Consider the following 14,803-nt stretch of genomic DNA (forward strand, 5'->3'; position numbering starts at 1 on the left):
TTGAAAGTAGAATGTATAACTTTAAGACTTTAAGATCAGGTTGAAATGACCAGGTTTTAAGATTTCATGCAAAAACAAAGAAGAAAAAGAAAAAGAAAATTCTCTACCTCTTAAACATGATTTTTCAGCTCATCATCTTTAAAGCAACAATAAAAAAAAGAATTCAAAATACATTCCCCAACTATGATTTCAACCTGCACAAGTGAATTTCCAGTCCAACACAAGGAGGTTTTCTCCATTAAGAAAGTTCATTCTGGCTCAGTTGTGGTGCAAATCACCAGCCTCTCCACCTTAAATAGCTCCCCATCGCTTGAAAGGCACAGAACAATAGCTGAAATTATAACGGAACTGACCTATGCACACATTCTCATCGTCCAGCTGTGCAGAAGCATTTCTGAAGTAGCCCAGCCTGCATAACTCACAGTGCTGCCCTCTAGTGTTGTGTTTACAGCTCACGCAAATGACTGTATTTAGCAGATCGATATAACTGCATCGATTGGAGTGGCCGAAGCATTCACAATCTTGCAAGGAAGAACAGAAATGTATACAGAGTGTATACAGTTGCAGAGTATCAGCACACTACATGCTCAGATAAAATGAGAAGTGGAGAAAAGATGGCGGAATGGCATTACATGTATGTGATTCCACATGACACATGGTGACCACAGGTGGTTGTGACTGGCATGGAAGTAGCATTTGTTTCAAGCAGGAGAGAAAGGTTGGACATTCAGAACATGATCAGAGGGTGTTAATTCTTGGCAGACAATATGAACAGAAGCATTTGCAGGTGTACACCTTTTAAAATTTGGGAAGGCTTGTTTCCATTGATGCAAAAGTCTAATTTTTGCACATTAAAAACTTCACTATCTTTGCATCACTTCCTTCATTTTCTCTTCATATTTGCAGTCTTAAAAAAGAAGGAAAGACTGTCAGCATCTAAGGCCTGAGTCTGCCATCACTCATGACTCCTTTGTTTAGAGCCTTACTATCATTTATGTCAAGATAGTAACTCAGTCAGTTTCATAGAAGAAATCATGGCAAATTTAATATGAGTCTAGACAATTAAACAATTGTTTATTTTTGTTCCTTCCAATTGGTAAGAAGAGAATACGGCTTTTTGTAATCCTTTCATCAGGCCAAATCTGCATGTTTGCTTATGTGTGAGAGAGAATATAAAAAACAGGGAGATTATTGGTATGAAAAGAGTGTGCTTAAGATTTCCTTTTCTTGCAAGTTTCAAGCTAAGTCTACTCCAAGATAAGAGTCAGGCAGCTTCTGTACCCTTAGATTTCTCTTTGTTTTCCCAAAGTGTTGGAGGTTCCTCTGAGGTTTAGGGGTGATGGTGATAATAAGGAATTGTGGGGAAGGGTGGAGAGTGATTCAATTGTCTCTCTCTTGTATCTCAACCAAAGCAATTCATTAATCTAATTCAATCTTTTAAAAAGAAAAAAACAAAAAAACAAAGCCTTTCCTTGTGCAGTAGTTATTAAATCAGATAGAAAGAAAGTGTGAGAAGTAACTTGGTGGGGAATCTGTTTTGTCTTCTCAAAATATGGGGGTAGACCTAGCTCACAATTATAAGGAAGGTCAACTATGAAACTGCAAACCTTGTTTGTCTAAAAATATTCCTCTCAATAATGTCTGGCTTTTATTTTATCCCACCAGGAAGCCAAAGAGTCACTAGTTGAGCCCATTCATTCATGCAATAAATAATTTATTCAGTTGGTCTATGTGTTAGGTACAGGTAAAGTGCTGAATTACTCTTTTGCCCTAGAGTAAAATTTTGGTAGCACTGCATTTGATGACCAGAGTAAAAATGAGTGTCATCAAAATGAATAAGGAAGAAGGGTGATTGGCTTTTTTAATTTTAAATTAACATCTGCCACTCATCAGAATGGTATGGATTCATTTATATGACAGCCAGTTATTACAGCAGAGAGTTGAGAGCAAGATCCCAACAGAATGAAATCAAATTTGGATAGAAGCAGAGGAGGACACTGGAAATAGTGAAGACTGGGAGATACCCAGGAATAGGGCTAGCACCTTGGAGACCCCAGATGCTTAAGAGAAAGGCAGGAGGAACGGGAGGTTCCTGAGGCAAGGCCCTCTGTTTACCGCAGGCCAGCTTGGTCCCCTGCGTGCTGGTGTACTGGGGATGCAGGGTGGGCGTGGGGACTCGCAGGAACCAGAGAGAGGAGAGTTCTGGAAGGAGGCCACATGGGAGGTGGGGCAAGATAACCCTGCAAATAGGCTAAGTCATGCCAAATTAATAATAATATCAGCAACACGAAAAATAATAAAATTACGTATCACCAAATTAAATCCTCTTAGAAGACAAGCATTTCACCCCATACATTATATCTCCCTGAGTTCGACCTAGTTTAGGCTGGCATTTCTGACTCCCTCAGAAACACAAAGGGCTTCTCCAACTTTCCTTAGCTGAGGGTTTGGAACAGGGAGAATCTTTCTGGCCTGGAGCCACCCCAGAGCAGTAGTTTCAGGGAGGAGACCCACACCTCAAATCTACTTGCTTCCCAAGGACTTCTTCAGAGCTGCCTGGATATCCCGGGAAGTGGCGTACTCAGGGCCCTCGGGCTCTCCTTCTAGAAGATGCCCCCAAGTGGTTTCTGCTCTTCACCTAACCCTGCCCTAGGTGACCCTCCCTGCACCTAATGGAATTAATCCAGACTGTTTTCCAAGAGCATCTTTTGTGCGCATAAATTCATCCTAGGAACTTTTCAGAACCACACACAGATAGAAAGTGTGAGAAGTAACCTGGTGGGGAATCTGTTTTGTCTTCTCAAAACACGGGGCTAGGCCTAGCTCACAAGAAGTTCTTGTTGTCAGATGCTTTTTTAAGGTAAGACAAATGTGCTTAGATAACTAGAAAAAAAAAGAGGATGTGCTAAAACACACACACACACACACTCAACAACACACACACACACAGATACGCAAAGTGATATAAGGAGAAATTCATTTAGCTTGAGGAAAATTAGGAAAAACTAACTTAAAATTAAATCTTCTATGAGGGCAGGTAAGGTTTATTTTTTTAAAAAAGAACGAGGAAATGAGCATTTCCAGTGAGAAGAATAGAGTGTGCAAAGACACGACATGGGGGAACGGGAGAGAACAGGGCTGGAGAAGTTTCATAACATGGTTCCTTTCTGGATAAGATCTGCCCAGCAGCCAACACTAAATGCTGGGCTTCACCTGACAAAGCTTTATCCACAAAAAAACCCCAAAACACGTCTGCAGACATTCAAGTTCAATAAAGACCCAATCCATATTAGAAACTCACTGTTACCTACTGTTCTTTGAATGTAATAAACAATATGCATTTATGTGACATTAACTATTTGTTTCTGGGTCTCATTTGAAAACCAATTTATCAATTTTGACAGGAGATTTAAATAATATAAACTATACAAATAATTTATATACAAAACCGCACACAGCTAAACACTCAATATTATAAGCCTGTTTCAGAACATATGTGTATATTTTAAATATCTTTAGAATCTAAGAAACAAGCTAATAGTGACTTTATCCCTTTAAAACTTCTAAGGTTCTTCTGAGACTTTGATAAATCTGTCTTCTCTGGCCATGATATACTTGAGAATACAAAATGAGAAAAAGACATTTGAAAGGGATTTGAAAAACACCAGAGCACTGTATGAATTCAAGACATTTCAAATGTAATTATTAAACTTCTATATTACTTTTCAGTTTTCTGTTAATTTCCCATTCTTTAGGAACTAGTCTTTTCACACAGACACAGAATCCATGAATGATCATTAATGATACAGTTAGAGCTGCACGATCTTATTAGGATCCAGAGGGATGATATTAATAGTCCATAATTCGTTGGTCCTCTAATTCACTTACCCACCATTTCATTCCCTCCCCCTTATTTTTTAACAAAGTATAGAGTACATGGCCCATCCTTATAATCACTTCCTTTTATATAGTCTCATCTTCCTCATCCCCAAATTCCCACCCTCAATTACAGACTCCTGGGAAAATCTGATCCTAGTTAAATTCAACCCTCTACTTCTCAATGTCTATACCTCAGCAGTTAAATGTGGCTGGGCCTCTTTCCAACTATTTCGGAACAAGTCTCACTTTAACTTCACGACCATGAACTTCAATAGGGCCCCAAGGACTTTCTGGCAACCCTTTCTGAATCAGGGGGCTTCTGGGACACCACTCTCTTCTTGGTTCACTTCCTTCCCCACCTATCACTGCTTTTTCCCCACTTCTGTATTTTCTTGTATCTTCTCAAATGTCTGAGGGCTCAAACCTTGTACCTATTTGCTCTTTAGGTTAACCCGGAGCTAGGGTTTTTTTACCCAGCCTCAAAACTTTATGAAGCATCAATATACTCTGTGTGTCTGTGCATGCTTAGTTGCTCAGTCCTGTCTGACTCTTTGTGATGCCATGGACTGTAGCTCTTCAGGCTCCTCTGTTCATGGTATTTTCCGGGCAAGAACACTGGAGTGGGTTGTCATTTCCTACTCCAGGGGATCTTTCCGACCCAGGGATCAAACCTGCTTCTCCTGCATTGGCAGGCAGATTCTTCACCACTGTGCCACATGACTTTTCCAAAATAGTTACTTCCAGCCTAGACCAACTTCCCAGTTAGTTGGTGAGACTTCATCCAAACTGATATATGCAACTGCCTTCTTAATGTCTCCACTTAACACATTAACAGATATCTCAATTTTAACATGTTCAAAACTGAGCTTATAGGCTATCTTTCCCAAATCTGCTACTTACATAAGCAGCCAGCCCTATATCTTGATAGATGACAACTCCATTCCACCAATTGCTTTGATCAAAATTCCTGGAGTTGTTCTTGACACCAATCTTTTTCTAATTCCCTTCCCCACCCCCCACCAATAACCAACCAATCAGCTGATCCTCTTGACTACTCTTTTATCAGCAGATCCTCTTGACTACTCTTTTAAAATACATTCTACATCTCACCGTCTCATCCTTAGTACTTGGATTACTGCTGTTGTTCTTAAACCGCTTTCCTGGCTTCCATCCATGTGATGGTCTCCCCCACACAGCAGTCAAAGTATCTCTTTCCAAACTTAAATTAGGTCATGACATCCCTTTGCCCTAATCCTAATGACTTCCTGCCTCATTCAGAATAAAAGGCAGAATTTCAGTTCATTTATTCCCAGTTGATACGGCCCCTGGCTTCCCAGGGATTCACTACTGTCACACTCCTCCTCGCTCACTGTACAATGCCTCTGTGTTGCTCTGCAAACATGCCAAGCACTTCCCCAGGGCCTTTGCACTTGCTGTTACCTCTGTCTGGCCCACTCCTCCCCCAGACTTCCCTGTGAATTGCTGCCTCACTTTGTTTTTAGGTCTCTGCTCAGAGAAAATTCTGTGACACTCTATCTGAAATAACAGTCCCTGACTCAAACACATTAATCTCCCCCTCCTCCTATTTAAATTTTTGGAGTATTTAGAGTATCTGAAGGAGAAGGCAATGGCACCCCACTCCAGTACTCTTGCCTGGAAAATCCCATGGACGGAGGAGCCTGGTGGGCTGCAGTCCATGGGGTCGCTAAGAGTCAGACATGACTGAGCGACTTCACCTTCACTTTTCACTTTCATGCATTGGAGAAGGAAATGGCAACCCACTCCAGTGTTCTTGCCTAAAGAATCCCAGGGACGGAGGAGCCTGGTGGGCTGCTGTCTACGGGGTCACACAGAGTCGGACACGACTGAAGCGACTTAGCAGCAGCAGAGTATCTGAAAATTATGTTAAAAATTTCTCCCCTATATTTTGAATGTAAATACACACGTGCAGAGTGTGTCCATTTTGTTCACAGATGTAAACAGAACTCAACATATCGCCGAGCATATACTAAGTACTCAAAATATGTTGAATGAATGAATCAATGAGTCAATGAATCAGTGAGGATCCTGAGGCATCTTCTTTTGGAAAACAGAGGAAGACACAGACGAAAGTTATGCTTAAATTCATTTTAGATGCCATAAAAGTCTGGCTATATTCCATATATTAAAGAGTTGAGAAAAACAGCACTCACATATCAAGCTGTAACTGAGTTAGTAAATATTGTAGCTGAGAGTTGACTATATGTCTATACAGATCAATTTCAGTAGGAAAAAGGAAATTCTCAAAAAAAATTGCTATGGTTTTACACAGCTTTTCAATCTCAAATCACACTGCAGAGTCTACTTTATTTTTCAGGTATGTTTTGACTACTGTTATGCAGACAAGCTAAAACATTTGCATAGTGTGGCATAGCAATGCATTTTGATCGAGAACCACCTTATACCAGGGGACAACAAGAATGAGGCCCAGGCCTGAAGAGTATGGCGCTGAGCTTCTCAACCTCAGCACTACTGACATCTGGGGCAAATCATCCTTGGTTTTCCTAAATGTAGGCTATTCTGAAGCATTCCTGACCTCTACCTACGAGAGGCAATAGCAACTCCCAAGCTGTGACAACCAAGAATCCCTGGGGGAGCAAACCCCCCATCTGACATACATGACATCATATAAGGCAGTTGCGATGATATGTTACTTAAGAATTGGCTGATGCGTGCATTATAAGTTGTTTCAGTCATGTCTGACTCTTTGTGACCCTGTGGACTATAGTTCCCCAGGCTCCTCTGTGCATGGGATTCTTCAGGCAAGAATACAGGAGTGGGTTGCCATGCCCTGCTCCAGGGGATCTTCCTGACCAAAGGACCGAACCTGCATCTCCTGTGACTCCTGCATTGCAGATGGATTCTTTACCGCTAAGCCACCCAGGAAGCCCTAAGAACTGGCTAGTTAAGAGCCATAAAAGCCAGCAGTGTTTCAGTAGAAGGAGTTCAAAGTTGTCAAAGATTAGGAGAGAACCAGATCTCTTCTAAGGCTTAAAGACTTTCTGACTGAAATTGGCTGGGGAAGGCCTCAGTAGGTAAAAGTTACAGAAAAAAAGGTTAAAGAGAAAGAATGAAAGAAAAAGAATATTAAGACTAGGAAGAGGATTAAATGTCTTGGTCTCTTCTTTCTTACTATTCCCCATGTTTCCTCCAATTCCAATCTTATTTTACCTATGTACTGTAACACAAGATACACCACAGAATATAAGATAATGTACCCTGAATGTGGCACAGGTAGGTTTATGTATTAATTTCGGGGCCAAGTGAGGAAAGCTTATGCAAAGTCAGAGCTGGTGAAAATTAATTTTAGTCACTCAAAAGGAGAGGATTTTGGGAAAAGACTTTAGATAAATAGAAGGTGAAAGAATTATAATTCTTAAAGAGCGTTTTCCCTTCACTGCATTAGCAGAGTCACCAAGTCTCCAGGGGCTACCCCCAGGCATGGGAATAAAGTGGCTGCAGCATTTTCCTGGTCCCTACCTCACCCCCAAACCTGTCTTGCAACCTTAGGTAACTTTTGAAGCCCTTCCACATATATTATTTGATAACAGTGTGGATTAGTCTATGATATCTCTAATTCACTAGCTGGCTTCTTGTGGCCTGTGGAGATGTGTTCAGATCTCATGAGTGCTGTGTTGCCCAAGAAACTAGAGATTCAATCATGCAGGGTCAAATTTCCGGTCAAGAGGCCTCTGGCATGTGCAGTCTTTGACATGACAGAAAAGAGAAGGGTTCTGCAAAGGTTCTAACGGTTCCTTTCTCCTACACCTCCTTGGTTTCCCTGTAGGTCCGCCTGCCACAGGTAAGGAGTGGCATCACCACCACGGTGTCAATGACTGCAGTGTGCAATGCACACATATGCCCAGATAGGCTTGACAACCTATCAAGCTGCGGCTGCTCTATTCCTGAAGAACTTAGTTCTCCAAATTTCAAAGTCATCTGGATTCCTCTCAAAAGGGCACCGTCAGTGTTTGCTATGTAAAAGCACATTGTGAGGAAAGTTTCAGACATGGTTTAAATCCTGTCAGTTTCCCTTTCCCATCTTCTGACCAGCTTCATCCTTCACTGTATATGCCACAGCAGGACCAGTTCAAGTTGATTAAAATCTGGAAAATGATTTGACTCTTTTCAGTAAGGAATAGGGAAGCTATTATCATTTTCACCAAGTGGGTCAAATCAAATTCATATATTGTTCAAATATATTTCTTTGTAAGAGATGTTTTATGAAAAACAAAAACAACAACCTCCCCCCAAAAGAAACATGACATGTACCCAACAGTCAAGGATGGAAAACAAGACACCTGTCACATAGGACATTTAAAGGAAAATGGTGAAATAAAAACAGGAGTCTTGCTTATGTTTCCTGAAAAATCTTCAGTCTGTGAAGATGTGATGACAGATGCCAGCTGGAATGGGCCATTCATGAGTCACAGATGAGATTCTGCTCGCTTTCATTTGAAGAAAGTAACGTAACTATTATTTTTGGGTCATAATCAACGTTAAATCCAGTGTAGCTCTTCACTGGTATTTGTTCAAATTCCATTCAAACAATGTTGGGAAGTGGAAATTCCAAGGTATTTCATTTGTCAAATGGGCACCGTACATGAACCTACCATTCTGTTCTCATGAAAAGCATCCTTGAAACTCACTGTGAGTTTCCTTATTTTCAATGCAAATGAGTAACAATGTTAATAGCTCTAACATTCATGTTCGAAACAGGAACCTAAAGTGTTATAATTCTGATTCGCACATTAATCTTTCAGAAAACAAATATTGCAGCATTTTAAATTTGCAGCAGTCAAATTTTCATGTGAAGCTTTTTTTCCCCTCATGACAGTACTCAGTACTATTTGATGCATTGATCATTATCAATCAACATGCCTCACCAATAAGCTGATGGGTACACTTCACAGATATTCCAGATTCATACAGTGCAATGTTTCACAACACATAACACCATGAAATCACTGTATGAATCCAAGAATTCCTACCTCTCTTGTGGTTTGCAACTTGAACAGAAGAAACTGTTGACAAAGCTAATTTGGGAGCAACTGGATAGGTTTAAAAGAATGAACAGCACATTAGAAACAACAGTGAAATGTTCAAATTGTAATTACTTATCATCAACCCACTTGAAAAGTAGCCCTAAATGAAGATACTGTTTGTATTTGTTGCCTCTGGGAGTTTATTTTGATCACAGACAAAGCTTGTATTTGGCTGAAAATGGTTTGACTTTGTCAGTAATAAAGTATGGAAGATTTATTTTCAGATGCAAAAAGAATTACCATTTAAATCAATAATCCAGTTATGCAGATTATGTCAATAACATTATGGATATTAGGATCCTCTATTGTCTTTCTCTTAAAATAGTAGTTGTGTTGTTTAATTAATTAGTAACATCATTAACTCAACTCACCATGTCTTTCTCTCTGTGCAGTAGCCCATCTGCATATAAACCAGTTAGATTACTTTTGCTGAACTGATTAGACATCACAGAACAGTTACAATGGTCAACCATCTAGCAGATCCTGGATCTCAGCCTCAGAGTCAATTGGAATCTGTCTTTCAGAAATGTAGTCTTTCCCTAACATTTGTTACTCTTATGATACCGGTTTGTTATTGGCAGGAATTTTTCAGTTTGCCCACTTTTCTTTTTCAGTTATTCATGAAGAGTCGCTTGTGAAAGTAGCAAAAACAGGATAGAGCTGGATGCTTTCTGCAGATGTTGACCAGATAAATTACATCTGCACAGAACTGACCTCTGACAGAAAGTACACCTTTGGCTAAAATTTCAAGTTCAAGCACTGTATTCAACTGTGCACCTCTCAAATAAATTTATTTGAACTCATTATCTACATTCTAAAAAACTGCAACTAGTATTAACTAAAGATTATTTCTGAAAGCTTTTAGTCTTGTGACACTCAGAAAATATAGCAAAAATAATAAAAGGGTCTCTTTCAAGTTTTGAACAATGCATATCTTGTTCAGCACAAAACTCAAGTTTTGAACAATGCATAATCTTGTTCAGCAGAAAACTCACTGTGAAGTGTTAAGTCTTAGATCCTGTCTTGTATAATTTGTTGAGCTATGAAATTCAATGGGAAATACTAAGTGACATTTCACTGAAGATGCTCTCATTGAACTTGCCAAGGAACAATGCCACTAAACCTCCCCACAGTCTTCGTAGAATTATACTAATGGGGTGAGCTTGATCTGTATTTCTTCTTCCACATACGCATGTAGAAACTTGAAAAAAATCATTTGGAGCAGATGATTAAGATAATTCTATTTGCTAGTAATATATGTATCTAGGACAGTCTTGATTTCATCACTCTGATCAAGGACTGAAAAAGCAGCCCTTCCAATTTGACTCCTCAACAAATTGCTAATATATTTTGTTTTGCTTAGCAGCTATTTCCTGGTTCCTCCTTTTGCTCATTTCCTCTTCCATCTGTATTCATTAGAGCTTAAAAGGAACATCCTGTATATAACGAAGGAAGGTAGAAGCCAAAGATGTGCCTTTTTTGTGTGTGTGTGAGAAGGACGCAAAAGAAGACAACTTTCTATTAATATGAACTATTTATACATGTCTATATATATCTATAGGCTAGATGTTAATGTAATTTTAACATTACACTGCATCTTATGCATTTGATTGGCTAATTTTTAAAGGTTCTATTTCTTCCTGTGTAATCACACTGCTGGCTTCGGTTTCCTTTATTTATTTATTTATGATGTTAGAAGTCAGAAAATAATTACTGCTCTAAGGACAGAAAGAAAACAGGTTGTTCTTAATCCTAACAGAAATTATTAATTGATACAGGATTAAAAGAGGAAAAGCCTCGCCAGAGAAAATATACTATGATGTAGAAGGGAAGGGGCGGAGCAGAGGGGGAGAGAAAGAGATCCAAATTCCTGTCAGTCAATATGGAACCATAGTTTAAAAAAACAACAAAACAGGTCTCTTAGGGGTTGCAGAACTGCCTTTACCTATTTTTCCTGACCCTCAATACAACTAAACTACCAGTGTTTACTTAAGCAAAGCAAAAGGGAGACAGTGGAAGGACACCTGTGCCACTCAAAAGTTTTTAAGATGTATTATTTACACTTCCCACTGTGATGGCAACCAAATACTAGACTTCTTTTGGGACTGGCTGACATTCAATGTAAACTTGATAAAGGTCTTATAGCTTCTGTGGCATCTAATCTTTTCTACACTTTTTGCTATAATATTTCTGGGACACTCCATATTAGAAAAAAATATTTGAATTATGATTCTTTCAAAGGCAAGGCATTGGTGATAATGCTCTTATTTAGTGCTTAAAAAAAAACCAGAATATGGGATTTTCCCCCTAAACATGTGGGATTTTATATCAGTAGGAATTTGACATGCTCCTACCTTGTTTTGGGTTAGAAACCTCAAGGGAAGAAATATTCGGCCATTTCCTATTAAACTTTGGAGGATCTGCACGCATCAGGAAAAATCAGGGTTTGTTATATTCAGCTATAATGCCCTTTGGTTTAAACAGAAAACTAAATGGACAAAGACACAAACCACACATCTGCTTTTTAACTTGGCTGTGATGCACTTAACACAACATGACTCCCACACCAGACAAAAGCAAGCAATTGATGATTCCCAAAACATTGAATGGACATTAAATATATAGCCCGTTCCCTAACAAAGCTATATACGTTAACTTTTGTAATAAAGTAGAGTGTTCTTTCAAATAACTAAATAGGGACTTCAGCAATCCAAATCATTATATAAAGCTGCTGCCTGAAACTGGAAGATAACGGGAAAGAAATAATTTCTCACTTGAGAATTCCATTCTCTGCAATTTATATTTACAGATATCAGTTGGTTACATTAGTCTTCAGGAGAGATTCTTCAGGGTATGTTTTAAGTGTGAGCCATTATCTCTGCAAAGAAGTGGATTTATTTCCTATTTGTTTTTATGCAATTTCTCAGAGAAAGAAAGAGAAGGATTACTGGTGATTCTGGCTTAAGGAGAATAGACCAAGGTATTCTGATCATATCTCAGGTTTGTATGTATGGGTGTGTATATGTTTTCATGATGTTTTTAACTGAAAACATATTTCTAAAGTTTTTGGTTCCAGTCCAGAAATAATTATAAACATTGTTAACTTTAGAATTAATGTTATATTTTTCAAATATTCGCCCATGTTTAAAGGAAATGAATCTGGAAAAGCAGGAAAATAGCCAGATTTAGGATTGAGTGCTTTAAAACTATTACTGCTAAGGTACATAGAGTATTACTATTAAAGCAGCCATTGCATGACTCTACAATCAGCCATTCACTGAGATCAGTTCAAAACTACATTTCTAGTGTGGTCCTTTGAGACCATCCAAGTCCACAAGGAGAGTTCTTGCCTCTAAACTCCTATAGCATGTGACCTCCTGTGTTCCTTATTTTTCATGGATATGTGGATATGCAGAAGTTTTAATATTGCTACTTTAAATTTTATGTCTATTTCTTGTCTCTGTAATTAAATTGAATCTCTTTGAGGAAGGGCAAAGCCTTCCAGAAGGCCTCAGTAAATATTTAATAACTGAGTAATTGATATCAAGTGGCTAGGCTACTGTAAACAGGTATTATCAGACTGTTTCCTCCATAATTAGATTATAGTGAATAACATTCTTGCAAGACATGGAACTTTCACTATAACTTTGGCTTTTTAACATTAGAAAAGCTGATCTACTGTTGCTCTGTGTGTATGTTATATACATGTAAAGGCAAAGGGCTAGATATTGCTGTATCTTCAAAATTTATGAATTCTGAAATTATGAAAAAAGAATGCAATAATTTTCCACATCTGTAGGTGTTACTAAATAAATAGATATTTGGTAATATGTAGGCAAGATATGCAAGTTATTGACTGAATATTACTTTCCATGTGAGTACTTTGGTGATGGGGAGAAATGGAATTAACAGCACAAGCCTACTTGAACTGTGATAGTCATTTTGAAAAACAAGTGATTTTTAGAAATTGTTTATTTAGAAAAAATTTCAAATCACTGTTATAGTTTTATATAGAAAATATATTTATGTATATTATTAGCATCAAATTAGGAACCATTTAGTTCTCTGAAATGGTTTTCTCCATCTTTTTCTCTAGGAGAGGTAAATATAGGTCATATGTGGGGGTGATGCTTGCAAGTCTAACGTTAAGTATTCAGTGGCTTGGTTTACTTGATGAAGTGAAAGTAATACTATAATTAATCATTTTGCTAATAAGCTCTGCCAAGAAATTTTAAGTGAAGACAAAATTTATACTAAACCAATTTAGAAGTGAGTTTTGAAAATTAACTTTATAAATTAAGCTCTATTCCATATTCTAATATAATAAATATTTGTTTATGCCTATATTTTACATTGGGCTTCCCTGGTGGCTCAGAGGTTAAAGCATCTGCCTCCAATGCGGGAGACCTGGGTTCAATCCCTGGGTTGGGATGATCTCCTGGAGAAGGAAATGGCAACCCACTCCAGCATTCTTGCCTGGAGAATCCCATGGACGGAGGAACCTGGTGGGCTACAGTCCACGGGGTTGCAAAGAGTTGGACCCGATTGAGCAACTTCAGTTTCACTTTCATTTTTCTTTTTTTTTTTTCCATTTACTTTTATTAGTTGGAGGCTAATTACTTTACAATATTGTAGTATATTTATACTCTTTTATGATTTTCCTGTAGTATACTGAGGTCCATATTGAGGATCTTCCTACATATATAAAAAACTAATGTAGGTGATTCTACTTTAGAATTGTTAACTGCTTGACCTGTATGAAATTATCAAGAGAGACACCTCAGTTACAATCTGATCCCTACCTAGAAGGTAATTTTCTTCTGTATTATGTACTTATGATAGTTTCTTGGGGGAGAGGAGAGTGTAGCTTTTCTATTTTCTTGAAAATACAGACTTTTTTTTCCAAATGATTTTCACTGGGTGGGATGCCTAAACTTTCTGAAAAATTAAAACTCACAACCACCAGCATTCACTTAGAAATCCTAATCTAATCTATACATATCTCTAGTGGAACAAAATTTTATGTGTGATATCTTTTCCTTGGGAGGAAAAATGTCTTGAAAAGAAATATTGAAATGTGTGAACCCCTAACTCCTATAGCATGTTACTGTCTGTACTTATATGTTTTAATATTTGGTCATCATAGAATTTTTAAATGTAATATCTCATCTTAAAATTTTGAATTTTTATTTTGTCTTATAACTGCAAAACCAAGTGAGAAAACTTTAAATCAGCCAGTTACTATTTGGCTACTCTTGTTACTCAAAGATCCTGGCACATATAAACATTCAATCAATATTACTAACATGTTTAATTCCAAGAAGTAAATTAGGCACATTGGAGGGTACGTTATCTGTATAATTAAGACAAATTCTATGTTATCATATTCAATTCTAATAAAAGTCCTTGCATAACATGAAGCCTCTGAGAATTTTTAGCCAGTGGCCACTGATTTCAAATAGTTAAGAGATTGCAAACAGAAAAAACATTATAATACATCAAAAGCATTGGTTAACTCCAGGTGAACTATTGCAGAATTTTGAAATTTCATTCTTTCATGAATTTACTAAGCAGTATCTTTGTGTCCATATGAAGGTCTCAAAGTGTTAGTATGTTGCAAGGCAAAAATTACTAGGAATCAGAAGTTAAAGGATCTGGTCCCAGTTCTGTTAAGTAGTTGTCAGGCAGTTAATTCCCTGGACTTCAATTTCCTTATCTGTAAGGTAAAGGTGCTGGACTAAAAGATGTCTATGTTTTCTCTCAGCCATTAAGTTCTATCGCTCCAGTGGCTCTTTTATGACCTAGCAGTGTCACGCTGAAATTCATGGGAGGATAAAACC

At 38.0% G+C, this 14,803-nt stretch overlaps 1 protein-coding gene across 10 annotated transcripts in view; it reads right to left on the reverse strand.

The window, feature by feature from the left end:
- NTNG1 (netrin G1) overlaps window positions 1-14,803 on the reverse strand; it is a 399,049-nt gene that overhangs the window by 55,089 nt on the left and 329,157 nt on the right. The window contains exon 6 of one of the 10 annotated variants that reach the window (XM_065907760.1): window positions 354-521. The exons of the other annotated variants lie outside the window; for them this stretch is intronic. Coding sequence (XP_065763832.1) covers window positions 354-521 — 168 coding nt within the window. The remainder of the gene's footprint in view (window positions 1-353; window positions 522-14,803) is intronic. 10 annotated transcript variants of the gene reach the window in all.

The sequence above is a fragment of the Muntiacus reevesi genome, chromosome 1 (assembly GCF_963930625.1).
Source record: "Muntiacus reevesi chromosome 1, mMunRee1.1, whole genome shotgun sequence".
In the NCBI taxonomy this organism is placed as follows: Eukaryota; Metazoa; Chordata; class Mammalia; order Artiodactyla; family Cervidae; genus Muntiacus; species Muntiacus reevesi.